At 43.4% G+C, this 24,764-nt stretch overlaps 5 protein-coding genes across 9 annotated transcripts; 3 read left to right on the top strand and 2 right to left on the bottom strand.

The window, feature by feature from the left end:
- Nucleotides 1-1,886: 1,886 nt before the first annotated feature.
- On the top strand, nt 1,887-5,292 carry LOC4330760 (protein LNK1). Of its 5 annotated transcripts, none has more exons than XM_015768262.3 (7): nt 1,887-2,328; nt 2,848-3,082; nt 3,180-3,354; nt 3,714-3,744; nt 3,885-4,529; nt 4,696-4,832; nt 4,937-5,292. In XM_015768262.3, the coding sequence occupies exons 1-7, from the start codon at nt 2,281-2,283 to the stop codon at nt 5,049-5,051; spliced, it is 1,386 nt and encodes a 461-aa protein (XP_015623748.1). In that variant the 5' UTR covers nt 1,887-2,280; the 3' UTR covers nt 5,052-5,292. The 5 variants fall into 5 exon arrangements, with proteins under 5 accessions (XP_015623748.1, XP_066163513.1, XP_015623746.1 ...); XM_066307416.1 differs by lacking the exon at nt 3,714-3,744 and adding an exon at nt 3,453-3,663 and having other exon boundaries at nt 1,941-2,328; XM_015768260.3 differs by lacking the exon at nt 3,714-3,744 and adding an exon at nt 3,450-3,663 and having other exon boundaries at nt 1,946-2,328.
- Nucleotides 5,293-5,681: 389 nt separating this feature from the next.
- LOC4330761 (uncharacterized) lies at nt 5,682-8,944 on the top strand. Its single transcript, XM_015767245.2, has 8 exons — nt 5,682-6,060; nt 6,804-7,312; nt 7,394-7,466; nt 7,722-7,802; nt 7,891-7,954; nt 8,235-8,322; nt 8,431-8,515; nt 8,600-8,944. Exons 1-8 carry the CDS (start codon nt 5,950-5,952, stop codon nt 8,681-8,683), a joined length of 1,095 nt encoding a protein of 364 aa, XP_015622731.1. The 5' UTR covers nt 5,682-5,949; the 3' UTR covers nt 8,684-8,944.
- A 430-nt stretch (nt 8,945-9,374) lies between these two features.
- LOC4330762 (DIS3-like exonuclease 2) lies at nt 9,375-14,335 on the bottom strand. Its single transcript, XM_015771173.3, has 6 exons — nt 13,744-14,335; nt 13,595-13,648; nt 13,441-13,506; nt 10,437-12,647; nt 10,282-10,353; nt 9,375-10,198 (listed from the first exon to the last, which is right to left on the bottom strand). Exons 1-6 carry the CDS (start codon nt 14,140-14,142, stop codon nt 9,797-9,799), a joined length of 3,204 nt encoding a protein of 1,067 aa, XP_015626659.1. The 5' UTR covers nt 14,143-14,335; the 3' UTR covers nt 9,375-9,796.
- Nucleotides 14,336-17,717: 3,382 nt separating this feature from the next.
- LOC4330763 (large ribosomal subunit protein uL29c) lies at nt 17,718-19,463 on the top strand. Its single transcript, XM_015767735.2, has 2 exons — nt 17,718-18,102; nt 19,044-19,463. Exons 1-2 carry the CDS (start codon nt 17,749-17,751, stop codon nt 19,185-19,187), a joined length of 498 nt encoding a protein of 165 aa, XP_015623221.1. The 5' UTR covers nt 17,718-17,748; the 3' UTR covers nt 19,188-19,463.
- Nucleotides 19,464-22,522: 3,059 nt separating this feature from the next.
- LOC4330764 (transcription factor MYB41) lies at nt 22,523-24,497 on the bottom strand. Its single transcript, XM_015767734.3, has 3 exons — nt 24,179-24,497; nt 23,928-24,057; nt 22,523-23,680 (listed from the first exon to the last, which is right to left on the bottom strand). The coding sequence occupies exons 1-3, from the start codon at nt 24,309-24,311 to the stop codon at nt 22,810-22,812; spliced, it is 1,134 nt and encodes a 377-aa protein (XP_015623220.1). The 5' UTR covers nt 24,312-24,497; the 3' UTR covers nt 22,523-22,809.
- Nucleotides 24,498-24,764: the final 267 nt, after the last annotated feature.

Consider the following 24,764-nt stretch of genomic DNA (forward strand, 5'->3'; position numbering starts at 1 on the left):
TATGCTTGAAAGATTCGTCTCGCAATTTACACGCAATCTGTGTAATTAGTTGTTTTTTTTATTTATATTTAATACTTTATATATGTGACCAAATATTTCAAAGTAACAGGGCTAAATTTTAGCGGGGGGATAAACAGGCGCAGTAGTGCCGGTAGGGCGATGAATGCATGGCCATCGAGAGAAACATTAAATGCGTGCAGAGACCGTTGTTTTCCTGTAGTTGTTTTTTTTGGACCCCTTTGAATCACGGAAATAGAAAAACGGAGGAATAAGTGTAAAACAGAGCATTGCAAAACACAGGAAAAATATAGGAATGACCGTTTGATTGGACCACAATAAAAACACATGAATTTGAGGAGAGATAAAGACTCAAAGGATTTCTTCCATGAGGTTCTACCTCTTGTTAAAATTCCTCCAAAACTTGTATGGGAAGAGGCATTCCATAGTAATTTCATAGAATTCCATAGCGTTCATTCCTTTGATTCAAAGGGCTTTGTAGAAAAAATTCCTATAAAAATAAAATCCTCTAAAATTTCTATGAATTTCCTCCGAATCAAAGCGGGCCTTATTTTTTTCTGGACGGCCAGCTTTCAGAGTTCAGAACGAACATAAAGACGCGATGATGATTTGGAACGTACGTCACCGTTCCTGCGTCATCGCTTTGCCTAAGGTTTCGATGAGGATTGAACTGGAATGAGATGAACACAGAACAATTCCCCACCCCAATCTTTTTTCACTTATACTTATGTTATGTTTATTAGTTAAAATTTAAATTTTCAATCTTAGATTTAAAATTAATTTTAAGTTTTCTTCATCAAAATTTATTTTTAGCATTTGCTTTTAGATAGTTATAAGAATACATATATAAAATTTTTATTCATAAATTATTTTCGTTTGCAAATATGTACCCGAAGTACTCCGAACCCGAAGTCAAATAAATTTGACAGAGGAGTATTGAGTCTGTATAAAACCCGGACAACAAAAGCTTGAAGAATTCCTACCTGTGGTAAAACAGCATCGTCCACGGTACGGTGCGCACACAGACACACAAATCGAACACTCTTGCACTAATAAATTCAGGGTGTGTTTATTTCTTTTGGTGTAAAGTTTTTAAAGTATACGAAAACATTTAAAGTATTAAATGTAGACTAATAATGAAACAAATTACAGACTCCGTCTGTAAACTGGACAAATTTATTAAGCCTAACTAATCTATCACTACTAAGTGTTTTACTGTAGTATCACATTGTCAAATCATGACGTAATTATGCTAAAAAAATTCATCTCGCAATTTACATGCAAACTGTACAATTGAATTTTTCTTTTCATACTTAATGTCCACGCATGTGTTCAAATATTTAATGTGATTTTTTTAAAAAAAATTTTTGGGATCTGGCCTCAGCAGAGATCTTCTCCGACGTCCCTGACGAGTTACAGTAACAAGCTACTCCAGCTTTCCATGTGTCAAATCCAGGCTAGTGTGATAGTGTCACGCCCGCTATCCTGTACCGTTGCACATCGATCGTGATTTGTCACGTGAAATTTCATTACCACGCCAGAAAAAAAAAAAAAAGCCCGCCCGGGCCGAGCCGAATCGCTCGATTATCCGTCCGTCCGAGCGCGTCTATCTCCCACCGCCACTTTGCCATTGTCACGAAAGGCGCGAGAGCGGAGAACCAGTTCCGCTTATGGGCAGGCGCGGTCGCGGAACCTTTGAAACGTGACGACCGAGACGTGACGTATCCGAGCCGCGCGCGGAGGCGAGCGCGACGTCGCTGTCGCGCGGCCCGTTTCTGGCGCCCTCCGCGGCGTCACGTCGCGGCGCGGGTCGGCCACCGCTGCTCTTCCGGCGCGAAGAGTCTTGTTGGTTGGGTGACTCGATCCCCATCCCCAACCCAAAGCATATCCCTCCTCCGGGACAAGCGTTCTGGCGCGCACTTGGCCCAGCGCCTAACTCCCTTTCACCCAACACACGGTTCGGCGCCGATGCTAGCTGCTGCTGCCTCGTCTCGTCGCGTCGTAGCCTAAGCACCGCAACGCTAGAAGCCGAGACTGGTCTATGGCTAGGCTAAAGCTTGCCCGATCTGGAGGTTAGGCGCGCGCCGCAGCGGGGGGCGACGATGATATAAATGGCCACTAGCGCTAGCTACCCCTCCTGCTCCTTGCCGAATTGCCGTGCACAGTGCTTTTTTTTCTTCTTCTTCTTCGTCTTCTCCCTTGCCATCTCTGCGCTCCGATCCTTGGTTGAGCTGCTGTCTTGTTTGTTTGGCTGGATCAATAATGCATGCGTCCGTGGGGAGGAGATGGGGGTTTGATCCTTGCGACGAGGTAAGTGTTCTTCAGCTTTCTCGTTGCATGATGCATATATACTGCTTTGTTTCTCCAGCTTGTTTGATCAGTAGAATCGATGTAGTATCTTGTATTTTTGTTGTGATCTTGCTCAAAATTAATATGGGTATTGGCCCTCCAAGAAAGAACTTATGGTTATTGTTTGGTTGTTAACTTGTTATGCTTGAAGTTCTTTTTTTTTTTTTGAGAACAATTATGCTTGAAGTTCATGTACGGAAACGGAGTCGTATGTACTCTGTATAGTTCAGTACAGTAGTTGGTATGGACTGGAGTTGATGCTGCTGACTTTCATTTTGATCTACTACATCTGATCTGCGAACTAGATGAGAGTCATCAGGAAAAATTGAAGAAATAATAACTAACCGTTTAACAGTACAGAGAAAAAATATCATACTACTAGTACAGAAAGATTGGTACTGCTATAAATTTCTTACTGTTGAACTGTAATGTTCTAGTAGCTTTTCTGGACTACTAAAGATGAAGCGATTTTTTTCTCAGGTCACCCACGTTGTTATGAATGACTTTGCTCTGATGAATGACCACACCGTGCTGCTTCAAGGCCATGACAAGTCAAGGATCAGCCCAGCTGGTTATTTGACAAGGTCAGGACCTACACAGGGCGGTGGCATCAGAAACAATATTGGATATTGTGACGGGAGATCCATCAATGAATCCTGCGGTAAAAGAAGCACTTATCCACCAACTTACAAGAAAGATGTCACTGTTCCAAAAAGTACGCAATCTTGCTTGTATCTTTCCTTTTTGATAATGGAGCTTTTATGATGGATAGTTCTAGTCTAAGACCATGTCTATGAAATGCATTCATTCAGGTACAAAACCAAGCATTTTTGATGCTGATGAATATGTCAGTGTTAGCAATGTTTCAGACGTTCCTTCGTCAGAAGGCAATACTATGCAGGATGAGCACAGGAACAAAGGGAAAGATTTGTTATACTGTGATTGGTCTGAACTGCTCAACTTGGATGACCTCGAAGCAGATCTGAGGTAATCTCTTGCTGCCTCCAGCATCTATCTTTATCCATCAGAAGCTGAGTCCTTTATGTGAATCTTGAACATTTTTCTTTCATTTTTTTCTGAAGAAGTTTCGAGTCCACGTTTGAGATAGGAAGTAATCACTTTGAAGATCCACTGTGGTCTTCAGTTTGCTTACCAGATGCCCAGCTAGTACCAAGCAGCTGTCTCTTGGACAATACCAATTTGTCAACTGTTTCGAATGAGAGCACAACAAAGTCTATATTATCATCAGTTTCAGTTTCCGATACTACTAGTGCTGAACCATTGTTCCTTGATCAGGTACTTCCAAACTTTTGATCTTTCTAATTGATTTCCCCCTAATTTTATAGGTTAGATGATGCCGAGGGTTTCTTCCCCAGGGTAGCTTCTCTTGTCATTCCGAGAGTCAAGATCTCTGGCCTCTTCAATATGCAACAAATCTCCAGATCATATGTTTCCTCAAAATAATCTTGGTTCCATATAGGAACATTTTAACATTTCTCTTCAATTTATCTCTGCAGAATAATATGGCAAATCCTATCAACATACAACAACCACCCAGCAAAGGAAGAAGTTCGGCAACTTTGAATCATGAAGCACTTGCCTGTTCTTCCGGGGAAATCGAGCGATTTTCACAACATTCAGATGTTGATGTTTTCTACCCATTTGACAATGTAACAAGCTCGGAACGCATAAGTGGCTGTGAGGGACTAGAGGCTATCTTTTGCACAAATCAGGAAATGCTAGCCCCAACAACATCAAGCATCATGTGTGATGATGAAATTGTATCTTCATCGACTTTCTCAGCACCGGATCTCGTTGCAACCTACGTTCCGCGTTCGATGAAGAGATCTCATGATCCACTGAATGGAACTCCAGACATGATCCTCGACGAAATGGCTGGAAATCCACTAGAGATGTATTTCCCTCCATCATTGACTGCATATGAACACCCAGAACATCTGAATAACGTTACTTTGACACAAACACACCAGTTTCCTGAAGGATTTGCAGGTGACGATGTTCTGAAAAGTGCAGACTTACAGTTCCTCTCGAAGGGAAAGACTTCAGCAGACTTATGTGTGAACCCTTGCTCACCACTGATTCTAGAAGCTGTGCCAGTTAAGGATCTTGGCTTCCATAAGCTTCAGGAAGGCATGAATCAGGTATACTAATAGTATCAGTAACTTAGAACACCCTCTTGCAACCCTTCTAGCTATGTTGCATTCTTCAGGAATTTGTGAATGCAATTAGCTATTATTCAGGTTGATAATATTTCAGATTGTCCATGATAAGTATTCAGCTCTTGTATCCTTCCAATGTACTTTGCAGTTGGACGTGGCATCCAAAGCTCGCATAAGAGATGCCTTGTATCGATTGGCCAATTGTGTTGAGCATAGGCATCGCATTGCTAGTACAACAGAGACCGTTAACCAACTTGGAGTTATGGAATCATCAGCTTCAAAGAGGTACAACGGTTTAATGTGATCTTCAATTATGTTTAGGACACTTGAAGTGATCGACAGCTGAGTTTTTGTGAAGTGTAATTTTCTGACATGTTCAAATCAAACAGGTGGAGAGAAATTCAGATGATGAACCCTATGGATCGCTCAGTGGCACAGCTGCTTCTCCAGAAACCGCTCCACCATAAATCTCCACCTGATTCGGCGCTCGGCATTGGTCCCTGAATTGTACTGCACCGTGAAAAACACGTAGGAGTGGCTGCTGATGCGATGTGGTTTTTTTTACTGCACATGTCTGATCGATTGAGCATTCTAGGTCCGGCAATTTTTTTTCCCTCTCGGTTCCGGTACGCATGTATATACAGTAATCACTAAAGAGTACAGACTTACTAGATGAAATGTAATGTGATAGCAACGCTTTGCTGTTCAGAGATGTGATTCTAAATAGAAACTACAGTGTTTTTTTTTTGTTGTCTTCAGCATTTACCTGTGACTTGTCAGATGCCCCATTGTACCGTCCAAAAATTTCCTCTATTGACGGTTACCCCTTGGTCGCAGATTTACACGGTTTCTCTTATTGACGGTTACCATGGTAATTAGGCTTATCACGTGTGCGGAAACGATAAGTGCCGGATAATTCTACCAAGTTCAAAGAAACTTAAATGTAAACTCTCTCCAGTTTTTTCACGGTTCATCACGATAACCGCAATGGTTACCGCGGTCGTTGGAGATAAACCCTGTCGCCGAACCGAGGCCGCCTGTGCACTAACCGCCAATTAGAGGAAAGGAAACAAATCTTGCAAGTGTGCAAGTGACCGGGCTAGATAATCCAATCTTGACTTGGCAGTTGTGTTCGCCACCGAACGGCAGGAGAAGCGAAGCGTGGGGAGGAAAAGGCCCAAATCCTCGCCTCCTCCTGCCTGCAACCACCGCCTCCGTCGTCTCGTCTCCCCCGGCAGAGGAATCCCCAACCCGGAAGCTTTCGGGAGTCGGACGAGCTCGCCTTGACTCGCGTCCCCCTCCCTCGCGCGCGCGCGCGCTCGTCGCCTCCTAAACTTAGCGGCCGCGCGGGACGCGGAGGGGCGCTCCCCTCCAGAAATAGGCGGGGTGGGTGGCGAGGAGGATGGGGTACCTGCCGTCGTCGCTGGGCAGCAAGGCGGCGCACTTCGTGTCCGACCTCACCACCGTCATCCTCAACCCAATCTCCGAGCGCGAGCCTTCCTCCCCACTCCCCGTGAGACCCGAGATCTCTCTCTCTCTCTCCATCTCTCCTCTCTACCGTTCCTCGTAGTGCGGGCAGTTTATATCTGGTTTTGAATTGTGATCGGTTTGCGGCTCGCGTCCTAGATTTGCGCGATCGGGCTGAGTCGGATGCTGCCGGTAGAGATATCAGCGTGGTTTGGACTTTTTGGAGTGATTTCGCCGCAGGGATCATCCCGTTGCTAGGGTTTTTGTGTAGGTTGCTGAATTCTCTGCCTGTCTTTGTTTAGTTTTCTGTGGGGGTTTGCCGCGATCTGGATGAGTGGCAACGGAATTGGAGAATGCTGATAGATAGTGGACTTCGTCGGGTGGGGATATTTGTGTTCTTTTTGACATGATTGAGGACTTGAGAAGTTGAGGTAGCTGCAATAGTAAAGTTAGCTCACCTGTATGTTTCTACTTGCTACCTGAAAGTTGTTCTTCGTATTGTCAGCTTCTGCTAGTCTCGAGAGGGGAAATAGTTCTGTTCCATCTCAGTGCGCTTTTGAAAGCCTACCCCAGCTGTTTATCTGTTGTCTTTGTTGATGTATCCCTTTGCATTCTGTTATAGTTTAAAGATGGTTTGCATTGTTGATTGTTTGAAATAAATTGTTACTGCATGTGTTTGATCTTTGATGCCAGTTTGTAGCTATGAATTGCCGCTAATCACTGACCCGTGTTTCACTCACCATCTTGTTTTCCAGTAAGCTCACATCTCAAGTTCTTTGATCGTTGTAGGAGGTGGACAAAGACGAAGAAAAATCAGAGGATGACAAAGATTCTGAGCAAAATTCTGACACCCCCGATGGCCCTGACACATCTTCCTTTAGAGCATTCTTGATCTCATTCCTGTCATCATCTGGTTCTAGTAATGGTTCCATGGAGATAATTCCTGATCAGAATGGGGAATTGGGATACCCAACTTTAACACCAATGGGGAAGTCAAAAAAGGGAAAGTCTGGGCTCCTAAGTAGAGGAAAACATTCCATTGGAAAAATCATTAGCAAAGCGGCTAGAATTGGTGGTTTCAAACAAAATGTGGAGCCTAAGATTGATAGAGAGGTGGTAGATCATGTTGAATCAGTTTCACCTGTATTGGAGCTTGAAGAATCAAAGGAAGTTGCTTCCTTCATTAATTTGCCAGCTATGTCAGAACCATCTGTTCTTTTGTCAGAAGTGATGAGGTTCAATATTTATGCATCTTTTCCTGTTCTTGCCAAAGGAATGAACTGGGTCTTGCTATACAGGTTTAAAACATGTCTGTTATTTAATATGGTATGACTATATGCATTAGCTAAAGTCTAATGTTTGCGTTCACAATTGTGCAGCACATGGAGGCATGGAATATCTTTGTCTACTCTATACAGAAGGAGCATGCTTTGCCCTGGTTACTCTCTCTTGGTATTCTTCTTCTGTAGCTTGAAGCTGTTTGATTTTTATAGTTTAACTGGTACTCCAAGGCCAGCAGCCAGTGTGCCAATATACATATTGAAGTTCCAAATATTCTTACGTGGGTGATACTGTGATAGCACTTTATTCCAATAAAATTCTATGGTTTAAATATCGGTCTCCATAATTTTAGCTCATGTTAGTTCAGTTTTTACAAAACTTCTTTTTTTTTTTGTTTAGTAATAATAATAATATTTTCCCTAACAGGTAGTTGGGGATAAAGAAGGTGCAGTTTTTGGCGGTTTAGTTGAGGCTCCATTGCAGCCAACCAGTGCAAAGAAATATCAGGTTCCACCTACACATTCTGAATTTCTGATACCCTTTTTTTCTGGTTTAATTACCTTATGCAGATTATGATGGAATCTTAATATTGCAGGGGAGCAATAGCTGCTTTGTTTTCACTAATTTACACAGCAATCCTAGTATATATCGACCGACTGGTAATATTTCACCTCCTGTTTTCATGTTCTTTGCATAAGAACATCAAAAGCTGCGAAATAATTTTGTTCCATTTGACCCTACCTTCCAGACTACTAGATGTATTTCTCTGTGTAGCAGTGACTTATGATTGTTTTTGTCCCCTGATTCCTGTTCAATATATATAACACTAGCATACTCCTACAAAAATTCTGGGGGATCAAGTTGCTGAATATATTACTGTTAACACTAGCAAAGACTTAACTCAGGAGAGCCCCTGAGCATTCATTTCTGGTATTGCAGGTGCTAATAACTATTTCACAGTGTGCTCCACCGACTATTTGGCATTAGGAGGTGGAGGTCATTTCGCACTTTATCTAGATGCCGACCTGTAATCTCCCACCTCTTAAGCATGTCTTTCACGCCGTCAAATCTGCTGGTTTTATTGCCTTTTGTCATTGATAGCTCTCATCTTTTCTTCTGGGTTACCCTTTTTCAGGTTGAGTGGTTCAAGTTCCAATTCAGAGACTTTTAACAACATGTGTTTATCTCATTCCCCAGACTTCGCGGTAAAAGATGTCGAGGTATCTAATTGTGGGCTTCTGGCTGAATGCTATCATGTTCATCTGGGATGCAGATATGTAACTGCTGTTTTCTTTGCAATGCAGCTGTGGGGTTTCGTCTATCCTTCCAAGTACGATGAGACGCTCGCCCTCTGCCGTACTGAGAAACCAGGAATTTGCCGGTGGTGATTTGGTGGTCCTTGAAGGCTTGAATTGTGCTGAATCTGCGAATGATGCATCTGTACAGTTTTTCGTAGACTTGAGAGAATTTTAGTGCACAGGATCGTGTAGGATTGTAGGAGTGATGGAAACTTGCGTTTCTCATGCGAGCTTGCTCAGAGCTGTACATATTTGTAATTTTCTTGCTACTGTTAGCGAAACATGGACGCGCTGGTTATTTGTTTCAGTGTTGTCAGCTTGTCATTATATGAGAACAATATTACTGGCGAATCAGGAGATAAATGACCTGCAATCTCCCCATGCCTCTACAAGAAATTGCATGCAAAACATCACTAGAACTCGCAAATCGTGTGACCGTTCTAGGCTTCTAGCGAATCATTTTAAAGCAGCTGAGGCGCAGCGATAACTGTTAGTGCTAGCTACCATTAACCACTGTTTATAGATAAACCAACTGAAGACGATTACATTACATACGGAAAACGTAAATGACATATTTATCCCCTTTTATCAGAGTTATTCGAATCACATGACGCGTGCAAAAGGATAACTGACGCGTGCAAAAGTATAACTGTGGCTGCGTTTTATAATACGATCACTCGATCAGACATACGAGAGGGCACCATCGTATTTCGCTTCTCAAGTCAAGCTCAGGTTTTGAAGGAACAGATGGAATTTAAAGAGCTTGAATATGTTATTGAAATATTCAATAAAGCTTCAGTATTTTTATTCTTTTCCAAAGTAACAAAGCAAGATGACAAACATGTGTAAGAGTTCACCAGTATAAAAAACTGCAGGTGGCTCAACACAAGAACAAAAGCATCTAAGGAGCAACTAATGAATACATCACCGATACAGAGTCTTCTGTCAAAGCTGAATCTGGGACTTGGTCAAGTGGCCTGAAGTAAAAAAGGAAGGCTACTTGACCGCGAGAACCTTGGATGTCAAATGGAGGTAAATATGATAACGGAGAAAGAAGCTACACAGGAATGGAGCATCTGCAACACTAGTTGATATTTGCTTGCTGAACCCTGAAAGGAACTTTTAAATGCTACTCTTCTGTCATTTTTTTATTACTGTTGTTCACCAAAGAAAATAGATTTCTGTCTTAATGCTTATTTCCTATCACTTGAAATATGATGACATGTATAGTCTTACTCCAATGTCCAACGCAGAGTCCTCACCACCAATCGCATGAAGAACCACAGGAATTTCGCTCAAGTATTGTATCACCAGAGGCAGGACGGCCGGGGCAACTTGCGCTTTCACTGCTTCATCACTCAGCAAAACTGACTTGGCAGTGTCACAACCAGCTTCTGTTGCTCCAGATTCCTCATCTTCTTCGGAGAATATTGATTCAGATGGGTTAACCATCATGGCGACTTCCTCAAATGCTCTATACTTCACCTGATTTCCCCTCCTTTGAGGAGGCCTGTTCCTGCATGAATCAAGCACCAATGTTCCAGTGGCTTCCAACCACTCAATAGATAGGCCCTCAACTTCGTCATAATGTATCCTCCGTTCCATCTACACAAAAAAGATTGATCACATCAAGGCTAAGAAGAAAACAACAAAAACAAGTGCTTCCATGAGGTTAGGCATATATATACCGCTAGTTTGGGCACATAAACTGACATGAACTTTGGTCCAAGCCCCAGAACTCTAGCATTGGCAACCAGGACCTGCAAAAGTAAAACCATAAGCCTTTCAAAATAAAGCTTAGATAAAATCAGTTGCAGAAGCCAAAAAAATGATACCACGGTACCTCTTTCCTCTTTATCAAGGCCCACATGTAGAGCTTCTGACCAGCATCTTCTGCACGACGACTGGCCCACTTTCTTTCGTTGCAGTGTTCAGCAACCTCTCCAAGATTATCAGGGGAAGGGACTTTAAACTTCTTAGCAGCAGCAGATAATGCTTCACTCCCTTCTTTGGATTCAGCAGCATCCTTACTAAATTGGAGACCTGTAAAGCATCCGTGCATCATCTCACAAGATGCGGTGTTGAATCCGTTTTGGCCTGTGAGAGATCTCCTGTGTTTCAGATACATCTTTTCAGCCTCAATTACTGCATTCAGTGTTCTGTGAACAATTATATCAGGATATCTTCGAAGTGGTGATGTGAAATGTGTATATAGAGGGACAGATAACGCATAGTGAGCCCAATCATCCCTCTTGCTTATCAGGTCTGCTGTGCAAAAGTATTCTGCTGACTGCATTTGCTTTGAAGCATAAAACATGAGAATATCAAACAAAACAGGATCATCCTTTAACTTTTCCTTCATTCTAGAAAGTGAAAGGTGAAGTTGACCAGATGATGAACCATCCAATTCAAAACCATTCCTAGCACAAAATGCCTCAAACTCTCTGGACTTCCGTAAATTCGGTTCAGGGTGCCTACGAAGTAACGCACAATTTGGGAATGCATTGGATATAACTTCTGCAGCTGACATATTTGCTAGCAACATTAACTCCTCAACAATAAAACAAGCATCATTCCTCTCATAGCGAAAGCTATCGCATGGAGCTCCACCTTCATCAAATTGGATCATAAGCTTTGCAGTTTCAAGGGACAAAGCTCCACCCTTAAATCTAATCTCCTTCAGATTCTTTGAGATCTCATATAAGCACCTAAGGGACTTGATAACATCATCTTGTTCAAATATGCCATGTACTTGAAGAGAAGAAGCAGATTTAAACTTAGTTCCATCGCTACAAATCAAATCCTGCACAAGATCATATGACAGCTTGCAGCATGAAGAAATAACAGTACGTCCAATCCAACGATTAATTATGTTCCCATGAGGATCTATGTCCCAAATGATCGAAAAGGTAAGCCTGTCTACCCCAGGATTAAGGGAGACCAGATCTTCTGAAAGTCTCAAAGGCAACATTGATATTTTGCGTCGTAAGGTGTAAACACTAGTAGATCGGATCTGAGCTTCAGCATCCAGTGCAGTCTCAGGATGAACAAAGTAAGAAACATCTGCAATATGCACCCCAATACGCACAATTCCCCCTGAAAGCATCTCAATAGATATGGCATCATCAAGATCAGTTGCAGTAGGGGGGTCTATTGTAAAGGTCAAGACATTTCTCAAATCTTTTCTTACTTCAAGTTCTTCCTGAGGAATTTTCCAGCAAATATCAGGAAGGCATTCCATGGACTCAGGAGAGAATTCAGCATCAGATATTGCATTTTCAAAAAGTATAGCATCCATGTGTGTTTTGACTTGTCCACCCTTCCCCAACAACTGTATGACATGAGCACAGGGATAGAGACTTTCCTCATTCCAATCAGAAATTCGTGCAGCGACTAATTCTTTAGCTGCATCACCTTCTTCCAAATGGTTTCTGACACTATCTGGCAAAGTACTAACATTAACAACCATATGAGGGAATTTGGAATCAGTTGGCAAGAGAAGAATCAGTCCTGAAAAATAGGATGATGCTCTATGGTTCATCCTCTTTGAAAGCATACTCATCTGATTTTTCTGCTGCTCTGGATCAGGACACACTGCGAAAGGAGCAAGAAAACCTACAACAGTGTCACGGCGAGGAGACTTCTTAATAATAGCTAATACCTTTCCAGTGGGACGTCTGCTTGGGTTAGAGTATACCATAGAACAGATCCTATGCAATGCTCTAGAAGCCTCAGATTTTCCTTCACCTAAGTCCTTTCCACAATTTTCTGGGACAGTAGCATGACCATTTTCACACGTAACAGCTTTACTAAAACCACTGTTCTTGTGACGGTAATGCGTCCTGTCCGAAACAGGTTGGCCATTGCTGCAATTTCCAAACCTGCAGTTGGCATCTGTCTGACCTTTCTTCCCATCATGATTCCCATTTGTTTCACCAACTTCACGAACAGCAGAACCCTCTCCTATAGCAGGGTTGCACGTAATGTTTGGTCCTTTCATTCTAGTCCAGTAAGCAACAGGTTCAAGTGTCATAGCAACAAGATCACCTTCAATCTGCAAAGTGGTTCGTACAACATTGTATCAAAAAAAATAATTTAAAAAACATTCACTATGGATACAGGAATGGTATATGCAATGAAAATGAGCAGAACAACGAATCCATTTCTAACGAACTATATGGTCATTTCTAATAAACTATATGGTAACATGGCAAGACAAGACAAAAAAGTTTTACTAGGAATCTATCACCTAAACATTTCTCCTGAATGAATTGCTTCTATAAATAAGGTATCATGTTGAATGCTGTTGTAGGATTATCACAGGTAAGATGAATGCATACAACATAATAAAAGTTAGGGGTTCCAAAAGTTAAAGTGTACCAGAAGAAAGGATGGCCACGAGAAGACAAGTCAGAGATTTTTTGCACACGGTCTCAAACTAACGACAAAAATAGAGGTGCCCAATCCAGTGACATGACAGAAACTTAAAAAAAAGTGGCGTTGTTAGATCATGGGAAGGAAAGGTGCAATAGTGTTGCACATGACTTTCCCTGAGGCTCATATGATACCAAATATGACAAACATTGCATTTCCTGATTACTCATGAGGTATCTATAAACGTGGAGTTAGTGTATTCCAATTCCTCATATATGTAACCAGTTAGCGAGACGTGTGTGTGACCTTAACATGAAATTCAACGCTACATACATGATAGACTAAGAGTAGCACCCTGCATTTCCAATATCCACTAGTGTTCTCTAAAAGAGTCACTACTAATTACTACACAGTTAGACAACATTATAACACATACATTCAGGTAGCACAAATGCATGTCAACCAGAACTTACCGCTCGGTTTTGCGCCACCCCAGTAATGAGAACATCCACTGGTATACCCTCAATCGTACAGTACGCCTACAAAAATCACATAAACAACATTACCACACAATTGCATGGAAACAGTACAACAAGCAATCAAAACTACGAAGCAAGCAATACTTGCCTCATTTCGGTTGTGTGCATTCACACGGAACTTCCCCACGAAGGCATTCCCTCCCTGCACGACGGACGCAACAGCAAAGTCAATGGACCAGCTCGCACGAAATTTCTACCGCAAAGTTGCAAGCCACCAAGGCGGCATCAGCGGCTAACCTTGATCGCCTCCTCCACGGCCTGTTCGGGCCAGTGGGACTGGAAGAACCGCCTCCCAGCAGCTCCTCGTCCCATTCCCGCCACGGGCAGCGCCTCCACGGGGCTCGGCGTGGGCAGCAAGGGGCATGACCGGCTCGTCCCCGCGGCCTCCTCCTCCTCCACCGCCTCGGCATCCAACGGGGCGCTCACGTGCATGGGCGGCATCGATCTGCACGACCTCGGCCCCGCCGCCGCCGCCGGCTCCTCCTGCTGCGCCGCGGCCTGCTTGGTCCTCCGCGGCGCGCGTCGCCGCCGCCTCCTCTCCTTCTCAGCGGCGTCCTCCGTCACGGCCCCCGGAGCCGGCAGCTGCGGCGGCGCGGGGATGGGGACGGCCGCGGTGTGCTCCCCGGTGGCCCTCATGGCGCAGCCTCACTCGTGCTGCTGGGTTTGGCTAAGCCTCGAGAAGGAAGGGGAGAGAGCCCTGGGCGGCGGGAACCCTAGATCTGGAGGTGGAGGAGGCGCCCGCTTCGCCGCCGATACCGACGCGGAAAAAAAAAACTTGAGGCACCGGAGGGCGATGCGAGGCGTAGGCGAGGAGGGGATAGATAGAGGCAGAGGAGGAGGAGGAGGAGGGGGCAAGGAAGGAAGAAATGGGAGGGGAGGAAGAGGAAGAGGAGGGTGGTTTTGGAATAATTTTTGTTGTGGATTGCGGGGAGGAGTACGTGTACGTGGTGTGTGGTGGCGTTCGCGTCGCCTCGCGGGACGAGATGGTCGGCGGCGGGTGGTGGGGTTACCGCTTTTTTTTTCTCTCTTTTACAATGCGACATCGCTCTCCTTGGGTTGCCGGGTTTGCTTCTTTGGCTATCAGGTGGCGGCGTACGGGCGATTAGGCCTAGGCCGGCGGATGAGCGCTGATCTGGCCTTTGGATTGCTTGCGCTGTGGTAGAATGATGGATCCACTGTTAGGCGCAGCGCACGTGAGATAGCATTGAAAATGGAAGGCATCTTTTCAATCGGAAAGAAGTCACGGAGAAGGCAATTTCCGTGTTAATGTTTTTGTGCTAGTCGATTTTTATACGACTATACGTCGAATAATGATGCTCCATGAAAACAATTTTTGTCGCACTTATTTAGTCGCCACAGTCGATAATGCGACAATACAAAGTTGTCTATCCTGTATTTGTTTTATCTTTATGATATATTTTTGAGAATATCTTCACGATACACTGACCTTATTGGTAGAGAGGTTATGCTGAAATATTATATCTTACTGGATTGAGATCGTCTAATCTAAAATTAGAGAGATGTGGCTGCTAACATATGAGTACTTGCTGACCACGTTACAAGGACGTTAAGTTAGAGGACCTCTCTCCGATATTGTACTCGCTAGTAGTAACTAATAATATGACTCTCTTTTAAAGATACTTTTAGCTTGCTTACTTAAATGCCAAAATAAGTCTTACCGTTTGTTGGTAAAGTTGAAGATTGGCGATGCTAGATTTTGACAAGGCTAAAGACGTAAAGGTGGTGTTTGATTTGATACATGTCAAATTTTGGTGTAGTTTTAGGAGTAAAGGCACAAACAAAGGGATGGACTAGTTTAGAGTCAGTTTTGTCGTATCAAAATTTTGCTAGTGTCATAACCTTGGTAAATTTTGGCACATTAAAATTAATATTATATAATTAAAACTAGTATGGATAAAAATCAATAACAAATCCAACATTCATTAGATACTAGTAAAAGTTGCCAAAGTTTTAGTAGAGTACAAATTGGCTTCCATCCAACCAAGCCTAGAAATGAAATGGTCTACTTGGGTATCATCTTTTTGTTTATACTTTATGAGCCAAAATTTAAATCTTCAACACTAAATTTGGAGTTGATTCTGGGAAAAAAAAATTATTGAAGTTTATTTTTCAGCCTTGTTTTTTAGATTGTTAAGAACACATATATAGAAAGTTTTATTTATAAATTATTTTTCGTTTGCAAATAACAATGTATAAATTTGTTATACCATGTAATAATAAAAATGGAAAAAAAAGAAAAAACTAGAAAACTTTGCGTGGCTTTGCCACGCCGTTACAGTGATTGGTCTAGTGTTCTTAGTAGAGTGGCCTAAACTCAGGAATTTCGTTTTAAAAATACTCTAATATCTTGTGTTCATTAAAATGCTCTAAAATGTTAAGTAGACTGCCAATATGATTACAACAAATATAACCATATAAGCCAATATTGAGGCACAAAAAATAATTTCATATGAATTGCATATCATTTCATAGAAATTATCTGTCAGCATATACCGCCATACCAACTCGATAAAACCACAGCCCAATCATTCTCATCCTCATCCATCGTATTCATCTGAGCAATCCTGCGTCCATTTTGGGAAAAAAATAAATCCGGTCCTGGTACAGAGTGCACGTCATATCGACATAGCCGTTGTATTTGTATGCACCCCTGATACGGCTCATCATGTAGATGCACAATCTTTTACGCCTTAATGCTCACAGTGAATGAACGAACTTCTCGTAGAAAACAAATTGAGTAAAGCAGTTATAACTTGATATATTGCTGTGTTCACAGAGAAAGCAACATGAAAAAAAAAGAGAGTAAAATGGTAGTAGGACTTAATATACCATTACGCATTTACGCTCACAGTGAAAGATCAAATCTCTCTCTCTCAAAAAAGGAGTGCAACAGTCAGACTTGATGCACAATCCATATGCTTCTTGATTCTGCATACCTTTCTGTCATTGTGTATTCAGCTTGTTAATTTCTGCTTTACATCGTTGAAGTGTTTCTGGTTGCTAAATAGGACAAATTTTATACTTGTAGATATACAAATACACTTAATTGAACTTGATTAACATAATTCTGTACAGAGCACAGCTTAAGCAGGCAAAGGTGAACAGAGATGTAGTTAACATGCCTTGGTGCTGATGTGTGAAGGTGTTCCAGATGCTTGGTCTTCTGCTACCCTCAGCTGCACCACCCTCGTACTGTAAGTCAAGAAAGGCCAACTCTTCAGATTTCAGACAAAGACAAAACATGTTACAATGTGACAGTTAATTTTTGGCAACTCATTCATTCCTTGGTGCCAATCTGAGCATTATTCAGTAGCATCGTGTAACACGCAAAAATCAACGAAAACAACAAAAGAAATTCCTTCTTTTTTCTTAATTACAGGTGGAATTAATCAGCTGTGGTGTGAAACTGTGAACCCGTAGGGAAGCAGGGGAGGGAGCTCCCGCTCCTGCATGACGGCATCCGGCGGCGGTAGCACGGTCCTCAGCCACGCCCTTTGTTGCACGGCCAGTGGCCTCCGTCCGAGATCCCCTTGGTGCCGCGACTTGGGGAGAGAGGCGGTCGGCGAATCAAAAGGCAGAAGCGAAGACGGACGTAGCGATGCATGTGATTTCCTCCTCCCCATCCCCAAGCACGGCAACCGAACTCATCGCCCCATCCAGCGACGAGGTGGATCTATGCCACCGCCGCCGAACTTGAGGGGAAAGACGGCACAGAACGGCGCGCTGGCGCGTGGGAGGGTCAGCCTAGGGCGTCGGAGGGGCGGAGGTGGAGCTGGAGCGCGGGGAGGAGGAAGAGGCGGCGACATCGGCGTAGGAGGACAAGTCGACCTCCGACGAATGAGGCGGAGGAAGCGGGGGCGGGGGCGCCGGCGGAGAGAAGGGCATTGCAGGTTTGGTATAACTTTTTCAAAAAGACCCCTAAAACCTCACATATTACAACGAGGTCCACCGCAGCTATTCCACACCGTTGATCTGTGATCTGACGGCTGCGAGAGGGAGACGAAAGCTGGAATCGTGCAGCGCCACGTGGAGGGGTTATTTGCACGCGAATCCGCGTAGATTTCGATATTTAGAGATGTGACATGCATATTAAGCAAGTGAAAGCCGTCCGATAATGCTTGAAGATTCGTGCCCCGAGTGGCTAATCAACATGACCAGATAAACCCCCTTATCCACGAACCCCGACCGGCAGAGAGCGCAGACGCGAGCGCAGCGCAAAAGATGGCGACGATGTCCCTCGCCGCGGCGTCCCCCCTCGCCTCGACTCCCCGTGGGCTCGCCGTCTCCACTCCCCGCACGGCCTTCCTCGGCCTCCTGACCGGAGGGGCGTCGCTGGCGCCGTTCCCGGGACTGGCGGCGGCGGCGGCGCCGCCGCGGCTGCCAGCGGGGAGGGGCGACGCGGCCGTGGCCAGGATGGCGAAGAGGGAGCAGGAGCTGGAGGAGATTCGGGCCATGCCGACGGAGAAGATCGAGGAGGAAGTGGTGGACCTGAAGGGGGAGCTCTTCATGCTCCGCCTCAAGCGCTCCGCGCGCCAGGAGTTCAAATCCAGCGAGTTCGGCCGCATGCGCAAGAGGGTATGTCTCTTACTCCATGGGGTACAGATATACCACAACTGCTAATTCCATTGCGAAAGTTTAGCATTTACTCCTGGCCAAAATGCGTTCAACCTACGAGTGGAAATTCCACCTTCTACTTCCAAATGGGTGTGGAGTGGTCGCATGTTCTGCTCAGTGTGTTCTGTTTACAAGGCCCTTTTGTTCAACCTCTAGTACTGAGTTGATTATGTTCAGATATATTGAGTTGATTTCAGGTTCAGAATAGTGGAATAACTTACCAATTTGTTGGTGGAATTTTGCCTGATTTTTATCAGTTGCATATTGGCCCATACTGAATTTACAGATGATTTGGGTTAATGCTTGGACAATTTCAGTCTCAGAAGCAATTTTTTTTTACTTAATTTGATTAGAAAGTCATGCTGACATCCATTTACGTATTCTTACATAGTATCTACTTTGGGTTTGTAGTATTGTTTATTGGATTTTAGTGCATAGAGTACTACATGAAGAATGATATTGCAATGCAATGTGTATCTGAAGAGCTTTTATACTGTTCTTGGGAAAGTAGTGTTAAATTAACCTTCAGTGGACCAAAATTTAAAATGGAACAAAACTTTGTTCTGAGGACGTCAAAATGCAGATAGTACACAAGAACTAATTCTACGGTCAGTTATGTGATACCTTGTTCTTCTTGAGGGCTTCTGATAAGTCAATTGTTATGAATTATCACTTGCTTTGGAGTTCAGGTCTCCACCTCTGCTCAGGGACAGCACAGGACAAATAGTTAGCAGCAGAGTAATGCATACTTATATCTGCCTCGATCAATGCTTCTTGCCTTTTAGGAGGAGGATATCAGATTTTTTTTTCCTGTTGTTTTTCTCACCCTGCTCATCTTGCTTCAATAGCAGCTTTCTACTATCTAAATTTAGCATTGACTTGGGTTGTCATCTTCGCATCAGATTGCTCGTATGCTGACTGTCAAAAGAGAACGGGAAATTGAACAAGGAATCAACAAGAGATTGTCTAGGAAGCTTGACAGGAAATGGAAGCAAAGCATCGTGGTTAGACCACCACCATCTCTAAGGGAGAACAAGGAGGAATAGAGAGCCACAAAAGCAGACAGTCTGTAGAAGTCATTTCATGCATGTCTTGAAGGAAGGTTTCTTTCTCCCTGTGGTTTCATTCCTTATAATGGATTGATATGTAATTCACATTAACTGATTTCCAAGTCCTTGCTGTCAAAACCAAAAGTTCTATTACCAATTCCATTTGTGTAAATTTCAGTTTATTCAAAATGTGTTGTCCATATATGCACTTATATTACTGATATATGAAACTGTGCTTAACGAGTGTATGCTATACACTTGTTGAAACTCAAACTGCCTATTCAAATTCACCTGTCACAAAGTTGTGGGTACGTACATACTATAAGAGGCAGATATGCAGAGTTCTAAAGAAGTGTCTCTGGAATACGGAGTAACAAAAACAAGAGAATTAGGCCATGTCTATAATAGTTCGCTTGGAATTTTGGTGCCCTGCTTTGCTCCAAACTCAAGTTCACTGTTTTATCAAACGTTTCAAAACTGTACAACTGTCTCCAAGCCCACGTTCTTGTGGCTTGTTGTGTCGGTCACCTAGATTTATGTTATTGTTCAACACTGATTTATGCTTAAACTAGCTCTGTTAGACTGTCCTAAAGCATGTTGGGCTTTCCCCTTCTACTCTAGCTTTAGAGTATGCTGCAGGTATCTCTGCACAGAGCTAGGGAGCCATCCTAGATCCATCATCAGTTTCATAAGCAAGCCCAGGTGGCTTGGCCCTTCAGCCAAAACTTGTTATTCTGATCTCTTCAACAGATCTTAACTTGAGATGTAGAGAGGCTTCACTCACAAGGTAATCTTTTAGTCAACTATTGTCTTCCTCTTTTTTTAGCTAATTGTTTAGTGAGCAGAGTACTGAGTTGGTGATTGTTTGAAGATAAATGCCAACAAGTGGAAATAGCATCCATGCAATTCTTTTGTTGAAAGTCTCAAGTCATCAAGGTCGAAGTGATGTTGCTGATAATTTGGTTGGGTAGATAAGAAATGAAATGAAGAGGATATCAGCCCCAGTTAATTGCAGCAATTTTATTTCAAACGCCATGCCTTGTCTTTGTTATGCCTTTTGGCACTGAGCCGCTGACTCTCTCACTGACAGGTGTGGTTCAGGCCCAATGCCACTGAGAGAAGCTAATGGCAAAATCTTAACTGCAACTTGAATCTATAGCAAGAACAAGATTTCCACTAGTTCAGTTTGTCCAGTGTTTTTCATGCCTTGAATAGGGTGGTGCATTCAATTACCCAAATTAGATTTGTTTCGCACGGACTAGTTGTGGTTTAAAATCTTCAGGATGAATTTCATTTTGTATTCTATGATCTACACACTGTCCATCGTATCGCATATAATTCATTTAGTTTTAGTGATACTGCATGGTCAAAGTAGGGCACGTTAAGAGCTGGTCGATTTTTAAATGAATAACATACTAGAAAGCTCCATTACCTGCTGGCTGGTACAAATGAAATGCTATCTTTTTTCGTCAAGTGTAACACAAAGAAGCAAAATTTTGTTGGTGCTTACTTCCTAGAGAGCACTCTGGGACTCTGGATCCTAGTAACAGAAATGCCCAATGCTGTTGAAAGTTGCTAAAGCCATGCAAAACTCTACTGGTTAGCATTAGTTTTTAGTCATTTTCCTGTTATATATTTGATAGCGTGCCCCCAGATTCCCAACCAACAAAATGCAGGTAAACTAAGAAATTGCTTCTATCACAATACATTCAAATGACATTACAGTTTAAAACAGTAATACTTGATGGTAATCAGCAAAGATTACTATGAACAAAACCATTTGCATGTAAAGATATATCTTGTGATTAAATTCACAAGAGAGGTGATATTTTATCAAGCATGAAGGTTGTATGAAGACTTACTCAGCTGGACTGCTTCAAATATATATTGAAGCATTGTGCGCCCTGACTAGGATGGATAGACTACTTGTCTTCTATTCAACTTCTTTTTTCCAGAATTGCTTGTATCACACAGGATTAAAATGAGACACTGTTGCAAGACTACTGTTACATTTAGCAATTATTTTATTTAATTTGGTAAGACCTTGTGATAACTCCATTAAAAAAGAAGACCTTATGATAACATCAGTAAAGGTTACTATTAACAAAACCACTTGCATTTAAAACATGATCTTTTGATTGAACTCACAAGAGAAGTGATATTTCATCAGGCATCGAGACTGTAGGCCGGATTGATCAATTATTTAGCTAGACCTTTCAAAATGTTCTTTTTATTTGAACATGAATTTCAAATATCTATCGCTGTTCATTATTATTTATTATTGCAATAGCATAAATAAGTTTACTGCAATATCCAACCTATATATGATCGTAAATTAGGTGGTACTACCTTGCATCCTAGTTCCAAATATTCTTGGCTGCACACTCTATTCACACCTTTTATGTATAGGACGCTCAAGCAGTGATCTTACATAAACAAATCTGAAAGTGGACACTTGTCAGTGTCATATAAAGCTGTGCTGTTATTGTTGGACTCAAAATTGAGTTGATTAATGTTAGCCGTCAATATCTTGGAGGAAAAGGCATCAACCCTTACCTGCTCACAAGAAAGCACGGCATTTTAAAAGAGAACTAATCTATGAACAGTTTAAATGCTTGATCTACGACAAGGACATGGTGACAACTGATTAAGGAAAAACACTAGCAGTGTGTCCACAGAGATGATGGTTCATATGCATGATTAGTATTGTTAAATATTGACAGTGACAGCACCACATGTTTTGAGGTGTTTGGATCCTTCCTATCATTGCTACTCTCGCCTTCTGTCGCTCTTTTGGCTCAACAAATTTTAGTCAACTTCCTATAACTGCCTGAGAAGACAAGTTTCTTCTCCATATCTGGGACTGCCAATAGTAGCGTGAAGAAGGTTTCTTTTATTGTGGATCACCTCATACCCATTGCATTTCCTCAAGAAATCATTTGCAAGTTGCATAGAGCGCACACGCTTTTGTTTTGAAAAATATCACAAAGCTTATCTATTCCTGCTTACCTGTAATATATCAGATACATCTAAATTCTTAGAGTCTGTATTCTGGAACATGATAGTTCAGTGAAAATTTTTTAAGTTCCACTGTTCTGGCCCTCTTTTGAAAAAGAAATGAACTCTATGGGCGCAGTTGAGAATCTAGAAATAGTTTTTCTAGATGATTTATAAATGATTATTAGCGTCCATGCAAACATCCGTTTTATATACTTGCATACTGCAGGCATGCCGACCATTCTTATGGCATTATATCGATACCATGTCATTAATATTTACATGTTAGTGAGCAGGGTTACTTTCCAATCTTCCAGAAAGCAATTGGAAATCTGCAAAAACAAGAAAACAGGAATAATTCAAGCTTGGAAAATCTGTACAAGTTCAGCATATGCCGTATATGCTTAGGACCCTGCATTACATTGATGTCTATGAATAACCAATGCATATGCCAAAAACTATATAGCACTAAAAAAATTCCAACTGGAACCATGCACTAAAGTGAAAATCACACTATAAAGTATGTTGCAAAAAAAGAAGAAGAAAAACTCTTAACTAGAAAAATCAAACTGAAGATTAACACAAACAGTTCAAACCAGAGCTAAGCTCATGCAAAGGCCAGCTAAAAAGAGGAAGAAGGAGATACATAGTCTCTCATCAACTCGTCGAATAAGGCGTCAGGCAAGAGAGGGAATTCAGTGATGTTGCCATCGCAGCTTGGGGTGCTGTAGACATCACCGAGGTTGGAGATGGTGGGGTAGTCGGCGAGCGGCGGAAGAGAGCCTTCCGGCAGCAGCGTCGTCGTCGTCGTCTTCGTGGCGCCATTGATGATCTCCCTCTCGCCAGTGCTTGCAGCGTAATCTTGGTTGTGGTTGGCGTCGTTGATGATGGCGGCCGACTGGTCGAACAACGAGCTGCCATGCATTTGGATGTTAGGCAATTGTCCAGCGAGGAATGAGCCTTGGCCACCATTGCCAAAGAAGCTCGAAGGAGGCAACGGGGACAAGGCCGTGGACGACATCGGCGAAGGCAGCGGCGACAAGGACGACGTCGACATCGGCGACAAGGCCGCGGACGACATCGCCGGCGGGCTAAGCAGTCCCGCGCCCATCTGCTCCATGTCGCCGCCCGGCATGGCGGCGGCGGCGCCGCCGATGCAGCCTGATCTGGGGCTAGTCGCGGCGGACGGCGGCGGAGGCTGGAGCAGCGCCTGCAGGTGCAGGTACTGTCCGAACTTCGCTGCCTGGGCCGCCTCGGCTTGCTGCAGCCCGGCGGCCGCGGCGGCGGGGTCGTCCCACGGCAGCTGGCCCACGAGCTGGCGGAGGTTGGCGAGCGCGATCAGCTGCGGCAGCGCGGCGAAGAAGTCGGTCCTCGGCCGGTGCGTCGTCGGGTCGATGCCCTTCTGGATCAGATCCTTCTTCAGGTGTGTGTTCCAGTAGTTCTTGATCTCGTTGTCAGTCCTACCTGGGAGGTGCTTGGCAATGGCTGACCACCTGCAGGTTTGATCATGACAGCAACAGCTTACTTAGAAATTAGAATATCAAACAGCTAGCAGGATTGAGCTAGCTATCTAGCTAGCAGCAGTCAGTATCAGCTAGCGTATCACTGAACTGCATGCCAATTGCCAAGCATGGTCGATTCCTGAGGATTAGATGCAAATATGAACCAGTTGATGGATGCAAGAAAAGCATATTTATGCTATGGATTTGATGAGGAGGTGCAGTGCACTGCAGTACGTACTTGTTGCCAAGAACGGCGTGAAGCTGGAGGATGGTATCCTTCTCGGCAGAGGTGAACTTTCCTCTCTTGATGTCTGGCCTCAGGTAGTTCGTCCATCTTAGCCTGCAGCTCTTGCCACACCTGTTCAGCCCTGCAACATGTAAAAAAAAGGAAAACTCAACGCCATGGCCATCGAGCTATAGCTGCATTTGGATCGATGCTAGCTACAAGATCAAAGCTACGTACGCCATCCGTTGTGCATGTACACATACCTGCAAGCTTAGGCAGCGCTCTCCAGCTGCCATGGCCGTTCTTCTGGATGTACTCCATGAGCTTCTCATCTTCCTCCGTGGTCCAGGGGCCCTTCTTGAGGCCGTTCTCGTCGCAGCAAGGAGACCTCCCCATTGCTGTGTGGTATGATGTGATAGGAGTAGGACGAGGTAGGAGATGAAGAAGGTGGCAGGTGGGAAGGAGCACAAACTAGCCGCCTCCCTTGAAGAGGAGTAGTAGGAGATGCAGGTGGGAAGGAGCACAAGCTTGCCGGCCGCCTCCCTTTACCCTGGGGGCTTCCTGTTTCTTAGAATGATGCTTGCCACCAGAACACTCTGGATTGGTCTCTATATAAAGGAGATCGATATGTGTTTCTTAATTTTAAAAATATTTTGGGGGGAGAAAGACTAATATGGCCTTGGCTGCGAACATAAGATCACATGATCATGTGACATGGGATTGTGAAGACTCATATATATGACCTTGGTTGTGAATGAGCAAGAGGGGTGGTGTTCATTTATTGCAACATATATGATGGCATGTTCACTTTGATTCTATTTTTAACCATACCATTTTTTTTAGCAAAAT

Source organism: Oryza sativa, chromosome 2, assembly GCF_034140825.1.
Source record: "Oryza sativa Japonica Group chromosome 2, ASM3414082v1".
NCBI lineage: Eukaryota > Viridiplantae > Streptophyta > Magnoliopsida > Poales > Poaceae > Oryza > Oryza sativa.